We start from the raw sequence: 23,818 nt of genomic DNA, 5'->3' as shown, positions 1-23,818 counted from the left end.
ACAAGGTGCTCGCCGGCGGTCCGTCTTCGGACGCGCCGGACGACTATTGTTACCGTACCGTATTATCACCGAAAAATTACAGTTGACAAAATACAGTGTAATAATTAAAATATTGTCAAAAATCAAAGTATTAAAACTGAGGCTCGCATTCCGATGACGTGGCATTCCGGAATGCGGACCCGGCGACTGTATTCTTTCGTCCTGTAATTTCAGTGACCTCTCACTTAGAAACGTTCAGCCGCCTCCCTTCCCCCTCGCGGGGCGGAGAGACGGCGGCGAGGGTCTCTCTGCGGGCCTATCTCTTGGCGGCGCGGCGGCGGTGCTTCGGCTAGGAAGAGGAGCTGGCGTACATGGAGGGCGGGAAGGTCGGCTGGTGGGCGTGGGTGTTGCCGGGGGCGCCCCGGGGCTTGGGCATGGGCGGCTGGAGGTACTCGTGCCGCGCCAGCCCGAACACGTCGATGCGCTCCTCTTTGCGGTAGGCCAGGCAGGCGCGGATGAAGCTCTGCGAGAGAGAGAGAAATAACTTTTAGAAAACCTTGTAATCAAACATTTATCGGAGGGTCTTTTGCTACTAACAATTAGCAATGTGAATTAAACGTTAAAAAAATTAATAGTTAAATAACATAACATGGTTGTGTTGAATCCTGAAATACTCTTTACAATAATTCTTTGACAAATATTAAAATAATTTTCAATAATAACCTAGAATAGAATTTGCTCGATTGATACCCAAACAGTAATGAAATTAAAAACAAGCTCATCGCTCGATTTCTCACCTTAGCCTCATTACTGACAGTGGGCTTGTTGGCAAACTGCACTTCCGTTGCCTTTAGGATGGTGTTCTCCTCGAGGATAGTCGCCTGGCTTTGGTTGTGTCCAAACGGCTTCTTCCCGTAGAGGCATTGGTAGAAGATTACTCCCACACTCCACACGTCTACCTTGCTGCTTATCTTTGGCGGATTCTTGCCGACCACGAAGCACTCGGGGGGCAGATACCTAAAAATATAATATGTTTATTTAAAATGTATATGTACACATAACATAATATAAACCTAGATTGACCTCTTCAGAAAACAGTATAAATAAATAAATCAGTGGCACTACAACCTCTTTAGGTCTGGGCCTCAGATTTCTGAATCTGTGTGATGATCATATTTAAATCTAATAGGCATAGTAGGTAGACTCCTGTGCCTGACACACGCCGTCGACTTTTTTTGGGTCTAAGACATGTGAGTTTCCTCATGATGTTTTCCTTCACCGTTCGAGCAAATTTAAATGCGTACGTAAAAAGAAAGTCCATTGGTGCACAGCTGGGGATCGAACCTATGACCTCAGGGATGAGAGTCGCACGCTGAAGCCAACACTGCTCGAATAAACAGTATATTCAATTATTCATGTCAAAACCCTACAATAAGGCCACAAATGCCATGTTGGAAGTAATTTTCTGTGGAAACGGAGTGTTCAGTTTTAAATAAACCAGAAACAAACACCTACCAATTTTTACAAAAAATAAAAGAAATGATGGAAAACATACAAAAAAGTAAAAGTCTCTACTCACCAATAGGTACCAGCCCCTTGGCTGGTGAGATCCATTCCATGGTCAGGATTATAGTTTTCCTCGTCCATCACCTTCGAGAGGCCAAAGTCAGTGATTTTGATCTCTCCGCAGACATTTCCCTCGGTGAGTAAGATATTTCCCGGTTTGAGGTCATAATGTATCACCGGAGGCTTTATCTCATTTAAATATTTTAGAGCGGACACCACTTGCATCACTATTGATCTGGCTTCTCGCTCCGGTATTGTCTTATGCTGGAAATACAAATAAAAAAATTACTGTCTACTGAGTACATTCTTCGCATGGCATTAAAAACATTGAAAATCCTAATGGACAAAATATCATGTGTATTGCTGTAATCAGCTCATATTATTAAATATCCGAAATTGAGACTAAGCTTTTACTAAAATCCTTTTTTAATATACTTTAATAAATATTAAAATCTTACCTGCTTAAGATAAAAGTCAAGATCATGGCCATTGCAATATTCGAGCACTGTACAAAATGAATTTCCGTCAATTTCGAAAACATCATACAACTTCACGATCCGGGGGTGGTCAAGGGCCTTGTGAATGTTGTACTCCCGGAGCGCGTGTCTGCAAACAAACGTACATACATATAAAGGTTTTATAAATATATAGGAATTGTAACCTCTAAAATTCCCGAAAACATTATTTACATTATAATACATAATTGTTATTCTTGCTATACTACTATAGGAGTATAGCATTTTTAATAGTATCTGTTCAGAAGGTTCAGAGGCCGCATTCTTAAATAAGTGATATGAAAGCTTTAAAGCATAAATATAAAAATAGTTAAATAAAAAATTTCAATTTCAATAGATGAACAATATTTCAAAAATACACTATATACAGCAGCAATAAAACACCATATATAAACACACATAATGGCACACGTGTATACGGACTCACTTGATATAGTTGGCCTTCTTGTCCTCCTTCCAATCCTTGTTGAGCTGGTGAACCTTGCAGGCGGTGTAGCGCTGTTCTCTAAGGTCAAATGCCTTGTGGACCTCACTAAAACCACCCTTGCCCAACAGCATTAGCAGCAGATATCTGTTACAAAATATTGCATATTATAGTATGTAATGAGGAGATATGAAAAAGTTACATTTTCAAGTATTTTTCTTTAAAACTTCACAATATTAATGTGTACTGGTAACTATAATTACATTTGCAATGTCAATTATTCGAAGACTCTTGCATACATGTTGATTAACATTTTATTTAATAATTGAATATCAGAAACTTTTATTTATTTTATATTAATTAATTTATGTGTTTATTATTTACACAAACTATTTTTCCTTAAATACTTTTAATAAATTTTCATGATCATCTATTAATATAGAGTTAGTCAATTGACATGGAATTGTATAACAAAATGGCGGATACAGTTACGCGGGAATGCAGACAGCTAATAATATATCAAAATATCAATATTAAATTTTCCAACTTATCCCTTAATCTAAGAATTTTAAAAATAAATTTAACAATTAATAATAATATGGTAATTTAGTATTATTATTAATTACTTAAGATCTCACGTAGAACACGGTGTAATGGTTGCAGCTCCTTACAAATGTTGTGTAAAAAAAACATGGCAATTAAAAAGAGTGGTGGAGAGTTTATTGCCAGTTCTTCTCTTCCGTTCTACGCCCTTGATTTGAGCATTGCCAGTAAATGTAAAGTTAGCATTTCATATACATTTCTTTTTTACATTCATAAGTGTACATTGTGTTACCTGATGTGTTGTGTGATGTGTGATGTGTTTATGATTAAATGATTTTTTCTTATAAGTTCCAATATTAGGCGCATCAATTGTATCAAGCAAACTGAGGTACACAGCCCCAAGAGCTTGCTAATAGTTAATAGTAAAATAGCTAAAAGAAAGTTAAATAGTGATATTACTCACCTATCAGACAGCACTGGATGTTGTGAGAATCTACTCTGATCTTCATTGTGTATTCTCTTCAATTCTCTGATGTGAAGATTTCTTTCCCTCTCCAATTTTTCCATTTCAAGCTGCAAATCTGCATCTTCCTTTTTCAACGCACTTTGTCTTAGCTGTAAAATTAGACGGTAATATTGTACATAATTAAAACAATTTTTTTAAATTATAATAAAAATATATGCCTGATTGATTAAAGATTTAGTGTGATCTGCACATATAAAAAGATATCTTTGTGAGTGGGATGCAGATGCAAAATACCATTTCGAGGGCTAACCGTTCACTCACATAAATAATAATAACTAGAAAATAAGCTATATAAAGTGTCCCTTCTATTTTGTAAAGCTATCTTTAAAAAGTTAAAATAAAAGAACCATTCTAGACAAAAAAATATGTTTTTGCTTGTACTTAGTATGTTAATATATTTTATGAAAAATATTCCTAATATTAAAATAGGAACCAAATATTTAAAAGTACGCGAAACGGTTCGATACTAAAACCGTTAATTCAAGTGCATGGTGCAATAATGCAATAGATTGTTCCTTTCACCTACTAATACTTGATTGAGCTACAAGTTTCACATGACAGGTCATGGTTGCTGTTTGTGGGCATATTACATGTTTTATGACTAATTATACCAACTAAACATACGGAAATTAGCGCTTTTATATATTTCATGAATATCTGCACACACAATTATGTAATGGACAATTTAATTGTAGAAAAATCACTACAATATTTATAGTTGGTTTTGGTCTTCAAGTATTACGTAATGAATTTGGAGGGGGGGGGTCCTTTTGTAAAACGTTACGATGCGGGGCGTTATTGTTAATATTATTTTTGACTTTTCAGTACTTTACACCACATAATGGGAACTTTTAGGTATAAAGAGCCACTAGGTGGTTACTATACTTGGGTACAGAAAAACGTTACGGCGTGTTACATGGGGGGGGGGTCAATAATCTCCAAAAATTGCGTGACGTAATACTTGAACGCTCCCTTAGTCGTTACTTAGTTAAGTAACAGTTTCTAATCGAAATTACATTTATATTCGTTAGAAACCTGTGGGACACACTACTTGAAAAATACTGCTACTATAATAATATATTAAAGAAATTAAGAGCTTTATTGGCATTAGGTATTAACTTCAGTAGTTTTGGTATCATCATATGAGACGGCATTTGGACAAGTACCTTCAGGATCTCGTCGGCCTCGTAGTACTCCTGCCAGGTGAGACTGGGCAGAGGGTCGGGCTTGAGGAAGGTGGGCGGGTCGGTGCCGTTGTGCAGGGGCTGGGGCGTCGTGGGCGCGGCTACGCTGGACGTGCGTTTGCCTCTGCCCTCGCTGTTGGACGGCCGCTTCTTCATCAGCAGCTTCTTCTGCCGATCGATCTCCTCCTTCTCAGCCGTAATCTCCTCTTGCCGCCTGTTTCCAATAATCATATTTAAATTACATTATTCTATCAAATTACGTCATAAAATAAATCGCAACCTTTTGTATCTACCAATTTATTTATCTTCAGAAACAACCTTAATACGTCACAAAAATTATAAATAAAAAAGAATACATAGATGCATGTGTTTCACAGCTACAAAAATGGTTCAAATTGATGTACAATTACAATCTATCAGAATAAAAGACATGGCCATATCTTAAGTCAAAACCTTAATGTAAATTTAGACTCACCTCGTTAGTTCTTGAAATGCATATCCGTCAGTCCAGTTCTCTTGGAAAGTAGCACCAACTCGCTGAGTCACAAATTGTCCCAGCCTTAATCTGTTTTGCATACATCTCTGTCGAGCCTCTTTCTTTTCAATAGTACTCTTCTCATTTAATAACTTTTTTACAACTTCTATACATTTATTAATATGTGATTTATGTTGATCAATAGCCTGCAAGGAAAATGTTTGAGCTCAGTTAATCAATTTAATATAGTAAACCATAGTCAAATTTATTTCTTGAGGAATATTCCATATCACCCATTGGTTGCCACAGAATCAGAAATAATATTTATAATTAATTTAAAAAAATTAAACAGCAATTCAAGGGTAGTAGAGAAAATTCAATATAAAAATAAATTAAGCTTCCTGAAGCTTCGATGTTGTTATAACAGATTTGACTTTACATATAAATAATATAAAGTTTACAAAAGCAACTTTACAGCTCAATTACCACTTGCACTTTGAAAACAATTCACATGAAACAGACTGTCTTATTAACTAATAATAATAAAATAAAGGTATCAGAAAAATCTTTTAAAAACTTATGTAACTCACCTTATTCTGCGCTTGAACTTGAAGCTGCAACTCTTCATTACTCCTTGTTAATTCATCTATTTTATTATTTCTTAGCTCTAAGTCAGACGAAGCCTGAGTTTCTAACTCTTGTATCCTCTGACATGTTATTTCTGTCTGAATCTGTGAATTATTTGAATAAATATTACCTTTTACAAAAGTATTTTTTTAAATTATATACCCAGGCATTTGAAGTCCAATAAATATGGTCATAGTTCAGTTGTGTAAACTCAATGTTGTGACAAATTAATGTGTTTAATCAGATCAAGATTTTATTTTAAGTAAACAATTGAAAGGGGTTTTGTATCAATTTAAGTTCTTAACATATTTTAATTATTTTTTGAATGTAAGTACTTTATAATTCACACTCTTATACCTGTTTAACAGAAGGGTGAGGTCGCTGTTGCGAGGCGGAACGTAAGTAATCAGCTCCCGGAGCCAATATTGATGATATTGATGATGGTGACGGTGGGTACTGTGATAAAAAAGCCTTTTAAAGCCTAATATCTCATGGCTTCAGGTACAGACATATTTTTGTGTCCTTAGAATACCTCGTCTTCCACGCTAACATAAAATATATTACACTATGTCCAATCTTGGACATAAAAAATAAGCATTTTGAATAAAATAAAAAAGTTCTGATTCAAGTTCTCTATTCCAAAAACAAATGCCTCATATCAATATAATTTGTTTGAGAATACTTGTTTCATTATAATTCAGAACATGGTACAATATGCAGTCCGATGTCAGGTTGTTAATCTAAATTAATTAACTAGAACATACCATAGGATAATTGGCGCTTTGCGGCGACGGTGACTTCGCCCCGGTATGCCGGACCGGACTGGACGATGGGTGCTTCGAGAAATATTCACGAATGTTCTTATCTGAATTGTTTCTTTGCTTACCACCACCCCCACCCCCGCCAACACCTTCTTCACCTGGAATTATTTAAATTTTCTATTTAAGACCTGCAAATCACTAAATACTATGTATGTTATGTCATAACATATTATGTATGTGTGTATGTCTCCTAAATCACTGGAATATATGTATGATATGTAGTTTTAGTGAACATGGCAATGTTATGGATTTTTAGTATGAAGATGCAGAGCATGATTGGATATTCAAGTGTAAATATATAAAAATCTTCTAACATAACACCATAAGATAAAAGCAATGTATTGCACAGACCTTGAATAAATCTGATTAGTAGATAAACTTCAGTCTTAAAAGTATTTTTATGTTGATTAAATATTAAAACAGTATGTCTTGTATTTACTTCATATTTAATTTGTAATTGTAAACATCATAGGGAAAATTTTAATTCCTAAACTAGACAAACAGATTTAAATTTCAAAATAATTTCTAGAGAAAAACATATGGATGAAAACCGAGCATTCCCTATATATATCATGCATACTTTCAAGTATAACAACTTCCATACAATTCTAGTTCTGAGTAGAATGTGCTGTGTATATGTGACACAGTGAGTCATGACGTCAAATGCAGCTTGTTAAATGAATATTGTACAAAATGTATGCCCATTACCTTTTCGCTTTCTTTTCCTTTCTGGCATTGCTATAGTAGGTGTAGCTCCACTCGGTGGCACTAAAGCACTGCCTGGTACAGTTGCAGAACCTCTCATAGCAGCTGACTTTTCAGGAGTTAATGCATCTACTTCTTTATCACTATGAGAAGATCCTGAAATTAACAAACACATATTGAGTTATTCTCTTGTATTACAATGTAAGATTAATTGAATATGAATATATACTAAATGAATTCATTTAAGTTTGTTGCTATACAGCATCTTCTTTAATGAAAGTAGTGACAATTCTTCCGTGTACTTCAAGAATTGTGCACATTGGTAGCTATGTTTATCATGCCATAGATTATCTGAACTAAAAAATTGTTATAAAAAAATAATAATATAATACAACATATTATTTTTATATTTTAATATATACATATTAAAATATCACAGTAACTACATAAATGTTGTTTTGCATTTTGATCAAAAGAAATGGTTAAACTTGATCATTTGAATCAAAATGTAAATTATAGGTAAATGCAAATAAATGCAAAAAATGCAAGCTTTTAACTAGGAAATCACCAAAGTACTCACTTTTGAAAAAAGCGTTGGTGTGACCAATTTTGATAAAGTTTGACCCATTTTTATGATCATGCATCGTGAAATGGATTGTTCACAGAGAATATAGCATTTTTACGATTCCATTTCGGCATCATTCAATAGCCCCGTGACGTTGAATCCTTTTTCCATTTTCCTTAGGGGCTTATAGGTCCCTCAGTTACAAGTAATATTTTAATTTGATAAAACCGTGATTATAAACAACGAACATCATCGCCCACATGCACAGCACCACGTAAAACTTCATTTTTCACCACTAAATCACAGATTACCTGTGCTCATATTGGAGTCCTGATTATTATGTACTGGCTGGCCCGTGTTGACAGTAGTTTGAGGTGCCATTTGAATTTGTGAGCCAGCTGACATCTGTAAAGAAAGATGGCGTCAATACATATGATTCGCACACATTAATCCACGATAAAACTTGTTAATTTGACAAGTTTGTTTATTATTAGCTACTCACAAGTCAGACTTTACATATGTGGTCCATTTTAAAACACTTTCTTATGATAAATTACAAAAATAATCGGGTAAATGTTAAACTAGCTACTTGTCAAGTTGTAAACGCCAGTCGGCACTCGGCTCGCGACAATCGGATACGCATCCGTGGGCTCGGGGCGGGGAGAGGGGACGTTGCACAGACTTCAGAATGGAGACCGTCACGAAGTTTGCTCCGTATCCGACCGTTCAACAATCAACATTAGATATAAACACATAAGTCATAGGTATTATGTCTAGTAAAGCGCCATTTTACAAGGCCGACTTTTATTAATTTAATGATTTTACTACGTGGTATCTTCAACGATTAGAGTGTAATAGATTTTCCTTTCGTTAATATGTTCAAAGTTCATACTTGTTGCAATGACCGCGATGGATGCTATTGGAATTTTGCAAATTGCGATGCAATCGAAGATTGCAAAAACTTTAAACTTGTAAAAACAAAACTAAAGGGATACATGTATTATTTATTGCTTAGCTTTGCAATTGCAAGGTAACAACAATAACGTTTTAACAAGGTCGATAATAATCGATGAAGATTACTAGGCGCCTATGAAACACTGCACTTAGACGATCGTTCCCAAAACGAGGCACTGTGCGGAGTGGCAACAGCGGGTGGCGGGCAGGGGCGGAGTGCCACCGACCTGCGGTAAACGAGTACCTACCTACTTTATATCAGCGCTCCGCTCGTGTTCCATAACAAACTGCTTACTGGACGTGATACGTAGGCAAATATATACATATATTTTTTGTATTTGGTACGATGAATTATAATATATTAACTAAGTATCTAGATAATATAGCAAATAAAAATATTATTTAAATATTTATACATTATACACAAAAGAAACATGATGGATGACCTTCAAAACTCGACACTGGCAACATGCAATAAATGCATATTTCCACAGTTTTTAATTGCGGTCCATCTGTTGACGTCTTCTCAACCCCTTATTGTAATACAATCAATACGTGTATACAATAATATTACACATTTCGTTTTCTAATAATAAAGCTTTAATAATATTTTGGTAACGATAAATGACCTTGTAAATGAGCCTTTAATGTCACAGTTATTATATTTACATTTGTTATAGTCCTTCAAAATGTATGTATAAATGTATGTTTACTTGTATGGCAAAATCCAAATTAAACAAGTCTAAGCACTAACCAACAGATTATCCACATACTGGTTTAGTCACTGCAAACTGAGCAGGTAACTGCGGCATTCCTTTATTCTAACGGCAATCCGGTTTTGCCAACAAAGACATTTTACACGACAATAACCACAATCAAACATTAATAGCGAAGAGCCTTCCTTAAAAAATCGGTGCAATGTTTACGTGTCTTAAATATCAAATATTTTGGTCAATCGTGCATCAAAAATATTTAACTCTATTGAACTTAAAAATACACTACATCGTAATTATTTCTATGTACCTAAACCGCAAACCGTATTCCCACTCAATGAAATACACGATAAAAAGCAAGACAAACAACTGTATCTACGTAACCACTGATAAGGGACACGTGAAAATCAGAAACGCTTGAAAAACATTATCGATCGCATTTTGTACTCAAATTATTTGACTAAAGTTTGTATTTCTCTATAATTTAATTTATGCCTTATAAGACGACTTTTTTTTAAAGGAAGTTACAGTAACGGCTTCTTCAAGGTCATTACTGAATTAATTCAAATCTATTTAGAGCTTCAGGCATAATAAAAATGAATATTCGATAAAAGGAATGTTATCACGTGGTACAATGAGAATCGAACAATGATTTGCGGCGCACAAGTTATTTGTAACTCTATTTTTAGCACGCTTAGCATCAGGCAAATGGAAAGTTAGCGAGCTGGCAACCAGTGTTAGCGCATATTTATATATTACATCTTTTATGTGTGCACAGTTTGCAGACCGCGTCATACCTTATAAAGATTCAGCCATTTGTAATTTTTTGACATATTATTGTACCGAATCAGTCGTATTTAGCTCTCCTGTAGTACCAACCTAACTGCCAAAAAAAGGGAGGAGCCCCTCTCGATTCTTTGTAAAGGTCAACCAGTTGGTAAAATCTAATAGAAGTTTAATACGGCGAGTATTTTTATTGACAAAAATTTGTTTTTGTATTCGTAATATATATTTCCCGTTTTTATAACTTTGAACCGGCGTTACTTGGTATATTATCGGTTAAAAACCCTCTACTGTGCTTTGCGAACGCATACGAAGACAATCGATACTCAGTCACATCTTTGTCCCGCATTTGTTGAAGCGCAGCTCTGCCCGAATCCCCTCTTCCGGTGCGGTAGAGCCGTGTGCTGTTTAACCCAATTTTCTAGTACGAGGGGTGTAGGGTGAAGAGGGAGCGCAACTTCGGCAAGTGTGCAATGCCAGCGAGACATTCGAACCCGAGCCTGCAATATTGATTATTCTCTAGTGCCTGTCAGTCCTTACCTACTCTCACTTTACTTAGTTTGCTGCTATCTAGTTGAGTTTTACAACTCGAAGAATTTATTGTTCTTTTTAAAAAATTTACAAGACTTGTGTAAATTTTTTTTGTATGAAATTGTTATTAAAGCTGAAATTCTTTAATCAATTATAATAAACACTGTAATTTACAGTGTTTATTATAGTCTGTAATGCTACCTACATAGATTACGAGGAAGTAAATCACATGTATAAATCAAAAGTACCAACATATAAGCATCAAAGAGGAACCACGCACGGCGATTAATATATTGGAAAACGTCGCGTTCTAAAAGTTCGAAGTCAGCAGATAATTTTAGCGTTAATGTGAGTTTCGTCTTTCGATCATGTTATAAAGTATTTTAGCGAGCATTAAATACTATTATAACGCCAACGCTTTTCGATAGAATCGTGGCGCAGTGGGTCAGCCGAGGCAGTAAGGGCGGACCTTGCAATGTCGCGGCGTGACGCTCAGCTGACGCATGACAGGCCGCCCGGCGCCCGCACCCGCCTTCCTTCCCCGCTCGGCGTTCATTGCCTCCGCGGCTGCGGACGTGTGCAGACCTACCGCCTTGTTAAATTTTATTTAATATTTCAAAATGTAAACAATAACAAAATGCGAAAATTACGAGTATGATTTCATGTGCTATTACAGTGAAAGGCGTCCATTCTGAATAAGTGTACCCATGCAGTGCGGTGACGATCGGTGCGAAAGGTTGTGTAAAAATAACTGCGGAACCGAACGGCTAAGCAACCAGTGGAGTTTTGTCGGATTGCTGAGGCGGGGCGAGGCCGAGTGCGCCATATTATAATTTCCCTTCGCGTTGAATGTGCAAACGGAGCCTATATCTCTTTCCCTCTTTACAACTTATACGTGTCGGTATAAGGCAAAGCGATCCGATGGGCCGTGTCTCAAAGTAAACAGCTATTGCAACGAAACACTCATTCTACGACATACAGCTGTTGTGATCGAATTACGTGTGTATAACAATTTATTTTAAGACGTCTATTATGATCCAAACAACCATAATGTTATAATAATCAATACAATTTTATCAATGTTCCTATAACGAATAATGCAACAATACTAACGCAATAAAAATGTTGAATGCTATCATTAAATAATTATCTGTCATTCTTCGAAATAAAAGCTTTACCAATATTTAAAACATGCAGTGGCGAAGTATTTTAAAGTCACGTGACGCAATAAAATAACTAGGCAATAGGCAGGGACATGTCGAGTGCGGAGCACGGAGCGAGGTGCGACAGTGTCGCTGACCTCTTGCGAGCAAAAGCCACTGGCGATCGCAACTAAACCCGAGGACGCCCACAACTTCCATACACTACTTTTCTTTTAACTAAAATAAGTTACTATTGAATTATAAATCACTATCAGAAATATACATTAATTTTACAATACTGCCAAATCAAGGGCGTAGTACGGAAGAGAAGAACTGGCAATAAACTCTCCGCCACCCCTTTAATCGCCAAGTTATTTTGTTTTACACAACGTTTGTATGGAGCTGCAACCATTACACCATGTTCCACATGATATCTTAATTAATAAATAATAATAAAATAAATTAAAAACAAAGATTTGCCCTCTATCAGCAGGAGGCATGATAAAATAGGAGCACGCACTTACATTCTCGTGGTCAACATATTTTAAATCTACAATTAATATTAGCATTCAAAATAATTTAATTTAAACTTTTAGATAGGTAACAGGCACTTGTGGTCAATATAGTCAAGCTATAAGATGTTTATATAATAACATTTTATCTTATGAATAAAATGAATTTATGAATAAAAAAACAAGTGCTCATTCAGTCGTCGCTATGCTGTCACATTTCAAAATCAATACGACTCCCTCACTTGAAACCTAATTGATACCAAGGTGACACGGCGCTGGACAGACCGCAAGCGCTAAACGTGATTATTAAAAATAACTCGTGTTAAATATTTCTACGACAGTGTAAATAGGGCATGAACGGACGAAAAATAACTCACCGGTTTGAACTCGGTAACACGCTGGCTTTCAACCAGTACCGCCCCCGCGCTCACCTGCAAAGAGGCGCTTAGTGACAAAACCCATGATAAGAGGATAGAACACAATGTAAATTGATAACTAACAAATCTCGTAGGTATAAAAATACATATAATTAAATTATTGTTCCGTCTTTTAAACGTAGTTTACCCGTTCTGCTCTGATTGCTAGTTGAGCTATTTGTTCATTGCAGATTGAAAAAAGTCCGATGTCCCTAATACATTTATCTGCAAACCATTTGCCACGCCATCTTGTTAACAATAAAGTGCTAACTAAATAACGTACCAAATATGTCAGGCATATGTGAAGAGTTGCTGAAACCATCGTTTAATGTAGATTTATTTGGATTATTATTATTAAACAGCTCATGCGATGACTCCCAAGTGAAATAAAACTTGAAAACGATCGATAACGTAATGTAGACTTATTTGAATAAGTTTTAGAAACGAAGCAGTGCTGTGGCGCGATAAAACGACGCGTCAATAGGGCAGAAAGGGGGCTGAGGTACGACGAAGGGGCGGGGTAGACGAACGGAGGCGAGCCACATAATGGAATTACATATCCTACCACATCACTTGGCTGAGATCGCTATACATAATACATATTTATATAGCTATCCTACACAATGAACATTAATTTATAAGCATGCGACACGGCCGCGAAGTTGCCTCGAGATTACCGCAGACATACTATAATATTTTTCGCTTATTAAACGGCGCTTAATTACTTAACACATTACTTCTACAAGGGCACAACTCAAAAGCTTAAAATTATATAAAAATTAAATTATAAACCGTTTAAAAAATTTATTGAGGATACAACATAGCGCGATTGTTACAAGGTTTTTGTGCTAGAGCCGTTGTACAAAAACGTTTCGCCGGCATTAACCATTTTATTTATAGAGAATCGTTGCTTTTCCATTGTGCACTCGAATCGCGATGGGCCGCCATTTTCTTTCGTACACGTAAGCGTGAGCTTGTTTTGCGGTGACGTCGCTCAATGAGACATAGCAACGTCTCCACAGTACCAATAAAACGAACTAACCAATGCTGTAAATGCGAGAACAAAAGAATCAAGTAATTGTCTCGGAGCAATTGTTAATTAAAACTTGCATTTAACATTACGTTAAAGGATTAATATTTGTATGTAAAACCCCGCTTAAATAAAAATCGGTTTAATAGTTAATACATTACAGAAAACTTGATACCAGCCGTAGCGCAAAGATGAATTGCGCATAATTTGAATGTCACCTGTCGTCGAGTCGCAAAAGTTCGAAGCGTGTATTTTTAGGTTACGAATTAAACGATAACGTCACTTTCGAATTCAAGGTAACGAAGCAAGTATGGCTGGTTTTGTTAATAAATTGAATAAAGGCTGACCTTGGCGCCTAGAAAGCGAGCCTCCAGCAGCTCCTGCTTGCGAGGATCCAGCGCCGCCTGGAAGTGCTCCATTTTGACGCCAGCGCCTGCCATACAAAATTACTATTACATCGTCTAGCTTTACTAAAACAGAAATGTATAATGAAAGAAACAATTTAAATTCACAGTTTTCCCTAATTGACTTATAAGGATGTTTTCTTGTTTAATATTGTCATAAAATGACTGTTTAGTATGAATTCTGTTTAAAAAATTGTATCATTGATCGTCCCCTTTCGGTCACGCCTTTATATTAACCCTCAAAAGAGGGGTGTTATAAGAGTTGAATGTGATATTTACGTGCCGATTACGAACTTTTGTTTATAAGAACTACTATCCTTGGATGATAAACATTGAAATTCAATTGTCTAGAGAATTGTAAACAATGCTAAGAATATGTGTGTGTCATGTGTATACAAGTTTTACCTAACCCTTATACAAGCTATATCTCAAATCAGGTAAACTTAAAATAGCATTTACTATAGAATCACGGGCACCCTGTTATGTTTTCCGTGAAAAAACATCAACACAGCCACTGATATAGGTGAACAATTAAAAACCCGAGAAATAAAAAATGTACGACAGAGACGGAAAGATCATGATTATTGAAACAGAGCTACATCGTGTTCTAGTCAACAGGGGATACATGTTCTGTTGTGGATCTATAATACTTGTAAGCAATGACTGAAAGTAACAGCGCAATTTCTGGAGAACTAATTTAGACGATATTTTTTTAAAACCACTTTTAACTCCAAATATCAAATCTGGGACTAAGACAAAAACTAATGATTACAACAATTTACATGTAGTAATTATGCGTGAATCGATAAATAGTATAAAATAACAATGTTTACATACGAACTAAGCTTCGTAGAGCGAATAAATGTTCGTACTTATGTCCTTCAAATATATATTGATTTAATCTTGATATTAAAAAAATAAGTGAGGTGAGGGGCGAGAGGGGGTTTTTGGCGCAGTATCTGGAGCAGACAGACGAGTTGAGAGAAGTTAGGTGCGGTTATTTATATAGGTTGTTATATGTATATATGCTCAATGTACATATTGATCGCCACCCCAGGCCACTCGCCACTATGATCTCACCTCCATCCTCTGTGTCCCCCCCACCCCCCTTACACCTCCGTTTTCAGAGGCCTACAATACCGCCATTGTCGGATTTAAAGAAAAATACTCGCGTCTACGAGTATATAATACGAATTGTTTAGTATGAAAAAAATTGACTAAAAAAAGTAAACTTTTGCAAGTATTGTTTTACTTAATCTAACAGCCGTACAAGCCGTTCACTAACTATTAATTTAGTTAAATATAAAATTGGGAGTTAAACGTGACTACACTATTCCGTTAAATGACTAAATCATTAAAATTTGCCTAACCGTATCATATGCATTTGCACCATTGGACATATAATTTAATGGGCGACTCAGAGTGCGGCTTTTAGATAAAATACCGACCCGTATAAGTGTCCCACACTTCCTTGTAACATGTGTACCTCTGCTATCGTATTTTGTATTCACGAATTTTAAGCGCTGGTAACATTTCATGTAAATCTATCAAATCATCTAGAACTATTTTATCATATCATAAAAATGCAATACTTGAAACACCCATTAGTTAATAGCAGTATAACATATACACATAACATACTATATCAAATTTCAATGACATTGAAAAAACATATTAAAATATAAAAAATTATCTTGTATAATTAATTGCCTAAAACACGACCAATTAACTAATGTAAATAAATACACGACTCTATTTTACTAGTAACTTTAATATATTAGAAAACCAATCATTGCATACAATTACGCTTAACTTTCGATACCTAAAACCAAAGCAGGTCCAAACCAAAACCCATTTCAAAACATTTTATTCAAAACATACCTTATTATCATTACTCTTAATACGTAATTGTCAAACACGAACACGAATAAACGTCTTGTACCTAAAGCATACATTCCTATCTTCCGTGCATGTATGTGTGACCTTCAACATAACTTACAAATGGAAAAAGTAAATGCATAAGAAAACTAACGGCCATCATAAAAATATATACAAAAAACTAAAGTTATGATAGCAATGAAACTCCTAAACTATCGAAGTGACAGCTGACAAGACGTGTGACAGTATCATAACAGTATTAAGAGCTGTCACTGTAAACACCCACCCTTGCAGCGAGAGTTGCGGCGGCCGCGCTCGTTCTGACGATCGCTCATTGCAAACGACTCTTTGAAATGCATCTTCCAACTCCACTATCACCATCCACATTCACGTGTAGCATCAGCACACCCGGGGCACAATCCACACACTGTCACCACCACAGACACATCAACTTTCCAATTAGTTATACGGAACCCAATAACATTATCGGTCACTGAGGCGATCGGATCCGTAGCGCACACGTAACATTGAGTCGATCAATCGGACGTGACGCATTATTTTCGTGTATAACAGAGGGGCCGAGAGCGGGCAAAACAAACGTTCCATTAGCCGCGACCCGCGCGACGGGACAGCCTCGGGCGTGTACTAGCGTACGATGCGAACGGCCACCTCCACCGCGAGACCGGACTTCACGTCTCGGGGCGAGGATGCGGGAATCGGCTTCGGCGCAATACCCGTCACGAAAATAATAGGAATAGCGAGTGCACCTCAGAAGCGCGACGCGACGCGGTCGGTGTGAGCGAGACGCGGATAAACACCAGACTGTTTACTTACGGTGTTCGAGTGCGGGCCGCCCCAGCGGGGCGAGGGGCGATCGCCTGCAATCCGCGCGCTGCAATTACTTGCCTCTACTCCACAATTTCATCTAACGATACTGTAATAAGTGCCGAACATCACTAGTCACTACATACATATATTACAAGAAATGAAAGGAAATCACATCGAGTGCAATATCAGTCAGCACACTTCATTAGCGAGCAGCCACTTTTTGCAATTATAAATGCATTCACATGCAGCAAAACTCAACACTCAACTGTTAATTCTCATACCTGCCGTTATTGGTAGAGATAATTAATTGCAATATACAATCATATCATTTAATTTAAGACATGATTATCTTGATTAGGTATATTTTAAGTTCCCAAGATCTCTCATGCTAGCTCGCTGTAAGCGGCGAATTAACAGTTGGACAAGATAATTTCGCGAATGAAATGGAAGCATAATAAGTACAAAGAAGTTGAACAATCAATCGGCGAGTCGTGCAGAGCGCGGTGGTGACTGCATTCCTACGTCCCTACCTCGTCCGCGGGTCCTCACCCCTCGTCCTTCCGGCGATGGCCACGTGACGCGGCGATTAGCCGCCGAGTGTGCCACCGCGACTAAAATAGAGCACACGCATGCTATCTCAAATCATGTTCACCTTTTCTACACTCTATTAGAACTATTGCTATGTCTACCAAAATAACACAACTCTCACGAAAAGCCCCTCGATATATTGGTAAATTCACATGTGTCGGGGATACGGCCGAAACGTTGCCGTAGTAAAAGTACACGGCCAAAAATACCATTTAAAGTCATGAATGTTAACAAAAACTAATAAATTTACAAGCACTATTTAATACAAAAGAGGTTTGCAAAGATTGAAAATATAGGTCTTTTCGAATTCGATTCCTAATACAGATACCGGATTTTGAAACAAAAATAAAATGAAGAAATAATGGCACGCACCCAAAACGGGAACACAGTTCGCATCGGAGCCGAACACGACAACGCTGCTATTGGGCTCTGGAGAGATCTGAAGCCACCTGCCACAATGCCGACACCCGTTCACTACGTCTTAATTGTATTAATGCTAAGGAGCAAACTTCTCTTATAGACGAGACCTTGACAAAACCATTTTCTACTAAAATTTCATGAACGCCATTACTATCAAAATAGTTTTGACATTCAACTCAAAATAGTTATACTATGTAAAATTAAAAAAACAAGGCATATATAACCAGACAAAGCTTAAGTAGGTATGAGGAACATGTTACAGACAAATTAAGAAAACAAACAAAATTTACATCGATCAGGGCCGAAAACTGTCGGAAATCACGCTGAGCTGCCGCATTTAACAAGAAAAAGACGACAGGATCAATACAGGCTGCAAAATGTACACGTGATCGCGTCACTATATAACTCCCTCATTCCACCGACCGCACCCCTAAAACACCCAGATCTTTCCCTACCCTGTGTCGACATTTAACACTTTTCCATCTCAACAACAATATAAAAATTAAAAGCTATGAATCACATCAATAATCCACTGTTACTAGATAACATAATATTCAACATAACAACGGCATATCTCTATAATTGGAATGATAAAAAACTATGCACTAATCAAAATTTAGTTCATATAATTATAATAAAATAATATACACATCTCCACGACATTTATCTAAAAGCAATGCTTTTTGTTTGTTTTTGGGCAAAGATCATAGCCATAAACCGCTGAACCCGAATTGTCAAACTCCGGTAAAGAAAAGGGCCCTTAACTAATTCCAAGGTTAGATCCACAGAATGCAAATATAGATTCAGAATAAACCCCATTTATTTAATTTTTTTTAACCATAAACACATGTTTAACTTCGTTCAGAAATCATTATAGATTACCAAATTATGAATATACATGTTCATATCCAACTGCTAATAACGCGAAAGTCTGTAAGGAAGCGTGGATGGATCTTTCGCGCAAAAACTACCAACGGAATTTGATGTAACTATATTTATACAGCTGTATATATACGAGCTCGTACAACAATTTATGTCTGTAAAAATAATATTAAAAACGCGATGGCAGCCATAAAATCTTTGAATAGAGCAAGATATTTATTTATATTTAATATTCATAATTAATTTAATAAAACAAGACAACATTTGTAAAGCAATAACAGCAAAGAGTCCTATATATGGACATGTTTTAAAACAAAAAGTCGTATGACTGAAGCACCATATCGCAATATCTAGTCTGCGAGATTATTTACGACGTTCAGTACATATTTACGTATTTACGTCAAAATATACGAAAAACACGATAAAATTACTATTTCAACTACCTGGTGATACATTTGACGTGCCCTAGATTCAATACAAACATGGTTATTAATAAGAATTAACAGTGAAACTCCAGTATAAACTTTCTATTGGCAATTCAACCTCGCTCAGAGTTTCTTTATAGCGCAAACGACTTTTTCACTTGGCTAGGCAGCGAAAAGCGTGTGGAACTTAATAGAATTGGTGGCAGCGATGCACACTCAAGTATTTGCAACAGATGCAGTAAAATGAAGAGTTCATTGACCTCGAGGAAGCAAGGTTTCACTCGCACTCGTAGAACGGCAATAGGCCCAGTTCACTGGCCCTCAGATGACTTATAACATCAATGTAGACAATACAATCAGTGTACACAGTATTCATAATTTGTGTCAGCGCAATTATCCAATGTAACTAAATTGTTGCAGGCATAAACGCAGATTTCGCGTTTTGAAACGTTCAAATACAATTTTGAGAGAATTTAAATATACCTAATGACCCTAAACTGAGAAAGAAGTTACGTCACGTGTCCAGTATTCAACCAAACACAAGAAATTTATATTAGTTATACCAAAATATTCGATTATTTGACATTTCCGACAACTTTCTTTTACACAATTTTACGCGTCACTAATAACTAACCCACGAGACTTGCTCTATTATAGATTTGTCCATTTAAATCTGTAAAAATAGGATTGCATTTGATTCTAATAAGCAGTCTAATAACAGTCATTGATAACGGAATCCCAGACAGCACGGAAAACGGCGAGAAACTAAGAAGTTATTTGTTTTTTTATAGAACATCTGATGTTAAGTGCCCATGGACACTCAATGCCAGAGGGCTGGCGAGTGCGTGGTCGGCTTTTAACAATTGGTACGATCTTTTCTTGAGTTCGTATGTTCACCAAGGTTGTAGACATGCAAACAACATAAAGTAATCCATACAGCATACTGCAATATGATTACATACATATATTATACACACATGCTGATGATTTAATTTGACCCCAAAGTCTCAATATTTTCTTGTATAATCTAGTCAAGATTATACAAGAAAATATACAAATTCTAATAACGCATAATTTTCATTTTTAATATTTACCGTCATTTAATACGAACAGGGTTGCGCATGTGCGAAAATTGGGAGATTAAAAAAAATAAAGATTATTGTTTGACACTTCAATATAAAATATCAAGTAAATATTCGTTACTACAAATGTTACACAAATGTGGTCGCGTCGACAACTAGAATCGATCCACGCTCTATGTACTAATTTTACATAGTTCTTCGGCCCTCGCAACGTACCTATATAAAGATTCAACTGCGATGCGTCAAACGATGCACACACTTAAACCAGTGTACATACAAACCGACCGGTCATATATACGACTTCTAGTTACTATAAAATTACTTATGTCTGAATCAAATCTTACCACAATTAGTTTATTAAGTAACTCACTAAACATACTTATTTTATTGGTAATTTCAGGTACACTAGTAGCAAACCCAAAACATTTAACACGCCGGGAATCGAACAGTTACACACCGTGTGCGTTCTACACTAAGCCGCAGTTAAGATTGGCATAGTTTAATTTAAATTTAATTACATTAATAATTATTAATGTGATCAATTTAATTCATTGTACCTACCAAATACACTTAGTTACAAATTTTGACGTCTAAGCATAAGTGTTACAGAATCCAGTACTCCATAGCACTGAGCGCATGTACTAACCATATTACCTAACCGTGTGATATTTAAAGTATTTAATAGGTATATATATATATAATGTTATATAATGAATATTTGTATATATCGCATCGCAATAACAATACTTGAGTTTTATTGTGTGCGAAATGCAAATGGCGCTCTCGTTTTAAACGGTGAACAAGTATTTGCTATAAACCTTCAAACGCATTGTCTGCTATCTAACTCTTACTTTTAACATAGTTCCACTCTGTGGTCTTGGGTTCGTACTTGCTTGTACACGAATGGATTTTTCTATGCAACTATGACTTGCTCGTACGGTGAGGGAAAACAACGTAAAAATTAATGACGAGTGTCAAGATACAGAAGAAAAAGAAGATACAGAAGATCACTCGCCTCAAAAAGAAATAAATGAAACAGACACAGAAATGTGCCAGTCTCACAACCCAATATGTATATTTATTAGGTCAGTTAATTACACTTTTATTAGCGAATCCTAAGCACATTCTACTTAAGCCCAATAAGATATAAGATAAGCTACGACGTCAACATTCTCACAATATAAGAGAAACATCTCGCGCAAATGAAGAAATAGCAATACGAGTTTAAGGTAAAAATAAATTGTCCCGAAAGATCGTAATTTAATATCAAAATGGCATTAAAATCGATTTAAGACGTCATAAATCATTAAGCACATTTTATTATATTGTTTATTAAAATAATAATTGCAAGTACAAGTGGATCTGGAAATATTTTTCGTGTTTTTATTGTTGAAAAAAATCTATCTACAGCTAAACTTAAATATTAAAAAATTGTATATCACTTGGAATTTTAAAAAAATCCAGCAAAAATACTAATAGTTTATATCAATATTTATACACGAAATTACTACTTCATACTAAAAAACGCGAAAATAAAAAATTATGAAAATATTTCCTTTTTATTTAAAAAACGCGGCAAATATTAAACTTCCTAGTCAAGACGTCAGTTGACGTCTATTTAAAATCATCTTAGGTATCAAAATTGAGGAAAACTACACAAAATTTATTCTAAAGTAATGCAAATTCTGATCTTTTGTAGAATGTATGTAAATTTCTTTTTTATATTATTTATTAACCATTTCGACCAGATGCTAGATATTTTACTATCTTAGAGTATTGGAAATAGTATGTAAATTTGTAATTTATAATTGTGAATATACACTATTAAACCGTCAATGAAATGTGCCATTCACACATTTATCACCTATTAAAATACTTAAATTTAATATATTACATTTACTTAATTTTACAAAATCAGTCAATTTGTAACCAGCTATAAAAATCTCCCAAAACATTAACAAATATAATTATTTGTAATATTGAATTACATATATTCAACCTAGATAATTTTGTTTTAAAAACACAATTGTTTTATAACAATTATCTATATTCTTTAAATAAATACTTTACTTTTAAGATTGAGATTTTGGCTATATTTAAATTTTAAGTATGCACTTAAATTTTTTTAAATACAATATATTTCTAATAGCTAAGTATCATTTGTTGATTCCTTTGGGTCAAACAAACTTACTGGAATTATACCAGTACTTATTTTTTTACATTAAATTGAAGTAGAAACACAGGTAATAATTTCTCTAATTAGTATGAAATAACTTACCTGGATGAAGAACTTTCTCCGTCATGCCTGTTGTTCTATGGGGTTACCCATTTAACACTGCAACAAAATTAAAATATATTTTCATAACTTCTTTACGGGCTTTAAAAACTAAACCGTTAAGTTTTTTAGTGTAGAGATGTCTTAATACCTAAAGCAAAGAAAGTGACTGGACTTCTAAAGAGATCCTGTGTATTTATTAAATCATAACATGCACATTCTTGTCCTAACAAGATACTAGAATATTAAAATCTTAATTATATTAAAATAATTTTGCACAGTAAATATATAAATAGTAAAAATTATAAATAATGAAAACACACTTGATGATAAGTATTTATTAACCTTTGATCATATCTGTACATTTCATTACTTAAGTTTTATTAAGGTTGTTTGAACATGACATAATTCTGTTAAATTCGATTAAAATTTATTGATATAAGGACTTTTATTATAAATAGTTAAATTCTTGTAATATTCTGTTCGCTTAAAATAGATAAGTAGGAAAAAATTAATTTGTCGTGATTACATTTAAAAATATGTAAACAGAAGTTATATTATATTTATGATTCTTGTTTCTAACCTCTTCTAAATTTCTTTTGTCGAGTTCAAACAACCACACTGCAGTTCTCCCTAAGGATGAAATTAAGTAATGTTGACAACTAATGAATCGCACAATTATTTAACACTTCACAGTACCTTTTTGTTTTAAAACACCTATTTGCAGCCGATTGCAATAAGTGCGAAAATGGCGACGCATTCAAGATTAACGTATCATATCACAAATAAACAGTAAACAAGCGGTCGTTTTACTTTTAACTTGGATAATTGGAAAATGGAAATGAACTTCCTTCAAATGATAACTACTTTTCAATAAACATATTACAAAAAAAACGTAGGTCACTTTAAATAGTTACCATCTCAACAATCAAAAAATACGAATTACTATTTAGAATTTAGATCGTAAATTCGTAAAACCTGAAATCTCTAGAGATAAAGATTATAGAGCAATGTTTAATGTGGTA

At 35.2% G+C, this 23,818-nt stretch overlaps 1 protein-coding gene across 9 annotated transcripts; it reads right to left on the bottom strand.

Annotated features, from left to right (window-relative positions):
- Positions 1-327: 327 nt before the first annotated feature.
- Positions 328-23,779, bottom strand: LOC125054496 (serine/threonine-protein kinase tousled-like 2). 9 transcript variants are annotated; one of them, XM_047656439.1, is made up of 17 exons: positions 23,493-23,779; positions 22,797-22,853; positions 14,359-14,444; positions 12,943-12,996; positions 8,242-8,335; positions 7,369-7,521; positions 6,604-6,758; positions 6,197-6,295; positions 5,803-5,943; positions 5,213-5,418; positions 4,720-4,951; positions 3,491-3,642; positions 2,488-2,631; positions 2,004-2,151; positions 1,559-1,809; positions 777-996; positions 328-502 (listed from the first exon to the last, which is right to left on the bottom strand). In XM_047656439.1, exons 2-17 carry the CDS (start codon positions 22,819-22,821, stop codon positions 329-331), a joined length of 2,334 nt encoding a protein of 777 aa, XP_047512395.1. In that variant the 5' UTR covers positions 22,822-22,853; positions 23,493-23,779; the 3' UTR covers position 328. The 9 variants fall into 9 exon arrangements, with proteins under 9 accessions (XP_047512395.1, XP_047512397.1, XP_047512394.1 ...); XM_047656441.1 differs by lacking the exon at positions 12,943-12,996 and having other exon boundaries at positions 23,493-23,778; XM_047656438.1 differs by lacking the exons at positions 22,797-22,853; positions 23,493-23,779 and adding an exon at positions 16,580-17,113.
- Between the last annotated feature and the right edge of the window lie 39 nt (positions 23,780-23,818).

Source organism: Pieris napi, chromosome 12 (genome assembly GCF_905475465.1).
Source record: "Pieris napi chromosome 12, ilPieNapi1.2, whole genome shotgun sequence".
Taxonomy (NCBI): Eukaryota; Metazoa; Arthropoda; class Insecta; order Lepidoptera; family Pieridae; genus Pieris; species Pieris napi.
The sequence above is the reverse complement of the archived record's forward strand: the minus strand, read 5'-3'. Positions and strand labels throughout refer to the sequence as shown.